Source organism: Octopus bimaculoides, chromosome 4, assembly GCF_046866305.1.
Source record: "Octopus bimaculoides isolate indiv1 chromosome 4, ASM4686630v1, whole genome shotgun sequence".
Lineage (NCBI taxonomy): Eukaryota > Metazoa > Mollusca > Cephalopoda > Octopoda > Octopodidae > Octopus > Octopus bimaculoides.
The window spans coordinates 1,068,246-1,074,481 of NC_142931.1; the positions used below are offsets into that span (position 1 = coordinate 1,068,246).

At 35.3% G+C, this 6,236-nt stretch overlaps 1 protein-coding gene across 5 annotated transcripts in view; it reads right to left on the minus strand.

Moving 5' to 3' along the window:
• Positions 1–2,772, minus strand: part of LOC106881851 (protein ECT2) — a 132,733-nt gene extending 129,961 nt beyond the window's left edge. For 2 of the 5 annotated variants that reach the window (XR_016241345.1, XM_089350133.1), the window contains exon 1: positions 2,632–2,772. Coding sequence is in view for 4 of the 5 variants with exons in the window: in XM_089350133.1 (XP_089206259.1) it covers positions 2,632–2,653 (22 nt within the window). In the remaining variant the exon portion in view is untranslated. Of the gene's footprint in view, positions 1–2,565 lie in introns of all 5 variants that reach the window. The other 3 variants (XM_089350132.1, XM_089350131.1, XM_089350135.1) reach the window with 2 other exon arrangements.
• Between the last annotated feature and the right edge of the window lie 3,464 nt (positions 2,773–6,236).

Sequence of the window (6,236 nt, forward strand, 5' to 3'; positions counted from 1 at the left end):
ATTCATATCGACTATTATTAAATAGAGATATTTTGTTTCTAATATCATTTTATAACGAGGATACATAGTTCATTTCTAGTAGTCTTATCATATCTTTATAGTTTGCTTATAAACAATTTTTTTGTGCCTAGAAATTGTCATTTGTCATTTTTGTAAACCACAGACTCTCTTTTTCTTATATGGCTGTTTAATAAACATAGTAATTAGAAGAAAAAAATGTTTGTACCACTAATAGCAGCTGAGCGTGTGCATAGAGATACTTTAGATTGAAAAATGTGTAGCAAGCAATGTTTAGGGAAATAATCCTTGGGCTGCACCCCTAGAGTTCAGTCATGCAAGCTTCCTCTGAGTTTGTTCATTTAACGTCTGTTTTCCATGCTAGCATGGGTCAGATAGTTTGACAGGAGCTGGAAAGTTAGAAGACTGTGCCAAGCTCAACTGACTGCTTTGACATGATTTCCACGGTTAGATGCCCTTCCTAACACTAACCACTTTACAGAATGTGTTGGGTGCTTTTTACATGGCACCAACACCACTATGGTTACCAAGTAGCTTACAAGACCCCCTCAAATAAAGGGAGAGTAGTATTGTGGTAGGTAGTTTTATGCCAGGTGATGAGAGGTTAGAGTAAGAGTAGAGGGACAGAAATAGATGTCTTGCATTGAAGGAGATACATCACTACCTACACACACACACACACACACACACACACACACACACACACACACAATCGATTAAAAATTAACAAAACAATTATTTTTTAAGATCTAAGTAGGATTGTTTAAAAAGTGACAAGTAAGACACATTCTTCACCTTTCCATACTCAGTTTAAAAGTTCTATTAAATAAACTTCAGTAAGATAATATACGACAATTATAAACATTAATTAGTCGAACGATCAACTAGAAATAGCAGCCAAATCTCCCTTAAATCGCATCTTTTATCTTAAAAGAAAAAACTAAATCGAGAACGCATTGTACATATAATGTAAGACTAAAGACATTACGTCTGAAAAGAATAAGGGATGGGCACAACTGGAACGCTTTGATAGCTCTGCTTAGTCACTGATAACCCTTAGCTAAAAAAAAATGCCAATTTACTGAAGAATGAAGAAAAAATTCCAGGAATGTTTGTGAAAAAAAAACACTAAACAGACACTAGTATTGTGAGATAAGATGATGGAAAGGGGAGGTATTTTGTTACAGGTAGACATACAGGTGCGTTTTTGTTAAAATGGGACAGTTAGGTCTCTTTATCAATGTAGATGATAGACTCACTGTTACAGACCAATATTTGACACGTTTCTTTTGTCAAATCAATTGATTAAAACTATCGCAGCTATGACGAAGAAAATTAGTTTGCAACAGAGGTCGTGGACTTTAAGGAATTGTGTATTTAAATTTATGAAAAAGACGTGAAATCATTTTATGCTATGTGATGGAAGTATCTCAGAGCAAAAATTATGAAGTCGTGATATATTAATAAATTAAGAGAGGGAAATATTATTTGGCTTTAGTGTACATTTTTACATTATTTTTCTCAAATATCTAAAACCAGTTTGTTACAAATTTCTAAAATAGATTTGCTCTACTTATAAAGCTAAAATTTGGAACACTTCTATTGAGTGTAGGCACGACAGAGATCCACCTATTTTAATGAACAATTGTTTCAGGGTGAATTTCGTTGTCGTCTCAATTAATATAAGACAGTGCTTTGCGTGAAGCTCTCTTGCTACCGTTTGGCAAAAGCCAACATTAGTAACCAGGCTGGAGTACGGTCTCTTACCGCTAAAGAAATCTATATATTTTTAAGATTTGAGGGGAATTGGAAAAGTCAACGCCTCACTAGTGTCTATGGGGTTTCATCCCAATCCGGCGAAGGTAAAGAATGTGCACCCCACCCTTTTTTCGGCGTAACCCTTTTAAATGCCACAACCGAGTGGCGTGAGTATTCTTACCGAAGCTGAATAGATTAGATCCAACGAGCAAACTCTAATTTCTGTGTGTGAACCATGAAAACAGACATATATATATACACAACATGCATACATACGAAAGAGGTGGACTAGTTATGCAAAAACAGAACACATAAGTTTTTGTTTCTTGAAAAAATTGAAGAGGAACATTATTATTATTAGAAGAATAGGAGACAGAATGTTGTTATATAAACATCACAAACATTTTCCGTTATCAACAAGTAGAGAAAATAAATTAGAAAAAAAACAAAATTTTTGTCAAAATTACAAAAAAACTTTGCAGACGGCAGAGACTTCGCTTGAATTGTGTCGGTTTCTTTTTTAATTTGTAAGTTCGAAAATAGTGTGGATAATAAATATTTAGAAGGAATTAGAAACTGGAATCCTATTTAATATTCTAGAATTAATGAAAAAGATGAACGAATCAAAAAATAATTTGATAAACAATGAATAAAGAGTTTTGTCATTGATTGAGATTAATGAATGACAGTTGCACGTCGATTTGCTTGAAACAATAATGGTTGTATAAGATTATCAAGACGTCATTATAAGATTATCAAATATATCAATATGTATATATATATATTTACTGCTTTTAAATTCTTCAATGGTTTGTCGTCGTTTTAGTAAAGAAAATAATTGAAGGTGATTCTTACCAGAATTCATATTCTCCGCCATATCCTCACTGTTTAAATCTAACGGTTCTGATTGGTTGAAAGAGGTGCTGACGTAACGGAAATCACTATTCCGCACTAAATGGGTGGAGATTTAATAACCCAGAAACATTTAATGATGCTAAATATAAACATTATTATAACAGTCTGTTCGTCTTTTGTTTTTTAATCGGGCGATATAGTGTGACTTTACTAGTCCTGTAACGGTTGAGAATTAGTTGTTCGAAATAGGTTCGCTAAAATCTCATCGGCTCGGCTTACGCCTAAACTTTGCCAGTAATATTTAAAAGGTTCCCTCTCACCGACATAGCAGTCATCACACATATATATATATATATATATATATATATATACAGGTTTTATGAGATAAAAAGAGAAAATAGAACTCAAAACATGAATATGTACATATTTTTTTTATTACTATTTTAAATTCATAGGGGTCGAGAGTTGCGTGTATGACACATGCTGTGTGCGAACTCTTGACCCTTGAGCTACTTAGTAACTTCTGCATATAAAAAATAATAGAAATATATATACATATATATATATACAAGCCGAATATCCGGTGTTGCTCAAGTAGGAAAGTAGCTACAAATGGCCCAGAATTGTTCTTAATGAAAGCATTTTCAGTTCAAGGGAACACAATTTAATTTCTCTAGAAAAGTTGTTAAACTGGTTACATATATGTGAATGATTTCCTGGGTGTTTATAACATTTTAGTGTCTAATGCACTGTACTGCAAGATAGCTACTTCATAGGATATTTCGTAATTTAATAGTGTAAATAACATATATCTATTCCATCATCATCATCACCACCACCATCGTTTAACGTCACTAATCCATGTTTACATGGTTCAGACGGATTTCATTGAGGCAGATTTTCTACAACCAGAAGCTCTTTCTGTCTCCATCCTTATTTGTTTCCAAGAAAGGTAATATCCCCTGTAGCTAAACGTTTTTCCCCGGGAGGCAGGAAATGGATAACATCTCTTGTATGATGGCGTTACTTGTTTACAACCATCACTGAATGTCAGATAAGAATACATCAAAGACATATAATAGCACTCAGATCAGACCATATACCTAAAATCCAACACCAAACAAAGAGAGGAGTGGAATCCAGGCAAACAAAAGTAAGCTTTACACAATGTACCAGCTGAGTTAACAGCAGTGCATTAGAATGAGAGATGGACAGGCAGGTGTTAATGGCATCAAAGCATTTACAAAATGGGTGTACAGAAGTCAGTATAGATATATATATAAATGAAGCAGCAAAATAGGAAAGTGAAAGCTTATAGTAATTATTCATAGGTAGGTATAAATTCTGAAAGTTCAAAAATCCTTTACAGCTGTTTCTAGGGTGTGGTGTGTAGTAATGTGCATCCACCTACCATGCTAGCATGGGTGGGACAGTTCCACAAGAGCCGACCAGGCAAAAGCCTGCACCAGACTTCTGTGACTGTTTTGGCAGAATTTTTACAGCTGGATGCCCTTCCTAACCCCAACCACTCAGCAGACATACATATATATATATATATATATATATATATATATATATATATATATATATATATATATATATATATATATATATATATATATATATACATACATATATACACAATGGGCTTCTTTCAGTTTCTGTCTGCTAAATCTACTCACAAGGCTTTGGTTGACCTGAGGCTATAGTGGAAGAGACTCGCCCAAGGTGTCCAAAAATAGAAAAAGTATGCAAATATACACATGTATTTACACCAGAATGAAAAGGAAAAGAAAACTCACTTTTTCTACTCTTGGACAGGATTTTCTATAGGCATCAACATAAAATTTCTCACTTGTAATGCCTGTATATTCCAAAAATGTAATTTCCCCAAATAAAGTGTACTTCATATTTACGGTTCTGATGAAGCTAAAGGATGTTACCTGTATACTCAAGTAAGCGTCCACTGCATCGCATAACAGAAACAGTTGTAAGCTAATGAACTTCTTTATGTAACCTTTGCTTTTTCTGGCATCATCTCTTTGTTCTTCATCATCATTTAACATCCGTTTTCCATGCTGGCATGGGTTGGACGGTTTGACTGAGGACTGGCAAGCCAGTAGGTTGCACCTGGCTCCACTCTGAATTTGGTATGGTTTCTACTACTGGATGCCCTTCCTAACGCCAACCACTCTGAGAGTGTAGTGGGTGCTTTTTACATGCCACCTGCATGGGAGCCAATCAGGTAGCACTGGCACCGATCTTATTTACCATCCTTCATCACCCACTCTCTCAGGAGATGTGATTGCTTCAAAGGTAGATTTCCTGCTTCTAGAACCATCTTGATTGAAAATTTGAAGTCCTGTGATTTATCTGGCTCAAAAAGCTCAAAAGTTCAACTGTAATTTAGAAGAAATGAGAGCTTACAGCTTGTGCAGTGGATGAAGGAAGCTTTTGTTTGATGGATATTCTAGATAAATTGCTAGAGGTGGGACTACTACCTTTCGATGTATTATATACAGCATTGGCTAGAATCTCTAGATATATTCTATAGTGAAGAACAACAACAAGATAAGATTTCTCTTACCTGTCATGATGCTAGAAGTGAAAAGATTGAGTACCAAGATCATGAACTGGCACATAGCAACTTCGCAACAGATTAAGAATTGGTTATGTCATTTCTGATTGATGATGCACTGATGATGATGGTGGTGATGGTATCGGTGGCGGCGGCGGTGATAGATGGGACTAAGCAACAACAGCAGACTAGGTTTGGTAATCATAAGTAAAGTTTTTGAAGAGAACAACTGTTGACATTTATACAGTTCTGCTGTGGAACATCTAAACTATGCTAAGAATCAGCAGCATTTAGAAATCGGTGCCAGTCAAAGTTCATGGAATTTATTCCTCAATATTTCCATAAATGACATTTGAAAATTTTGTTTTTGTGCAACTCCAAATTTATCTCTTGTTGAAAGTCTTGTAGAGGAAATGGATCTACATAAACATGTATGATGGTGTGCTTAAAAAGCTTGCTTCTCAAACATGTCGTTTAAGGTTCAGTCCCCCTAATGACCCCTTGGACAAGTGTCTTCTGTTACTTTGAGTCAATCAAAGCGTTGTTGTCTAAATGTGGTTTGGAAGTTTAGTTGAAGGAATTATTATTGTTCTTGGGTGGTAGACATAAACTGTTGCTTACTTTAACTCCACTCCCAGACACACAGACTCCTGGTTCTTTAACGCCTTTAGTGGAGCCCACTCTATTGCAAGGAACCCAGTTTGACAATGACTTATTCCTTTTTTTGCTGCTTGTCTTAGAAAAGGGTCATGTACACAATATTTACTCCACTGACTTTGGTCTAAAGCACCAAGAAACAGTGAAGAATTGATTTTGAAATTTTTTCATTATATTTTTACAAAATCCTTTCCACTCCCAAATCATTCAAATCAGTTCTTATTTGGGATCATTGACCTCTCAGAGGCATTAGAGGACCTGCGTCTCATTCATACACCCCATTTTTAGTATGGTGCAGGGAAAACTAGCTGCAACGTGAGTCTGTGTGGTTAAGAAGCTTGCTTCCCACCCATGTGACCTTCAGTTCAGT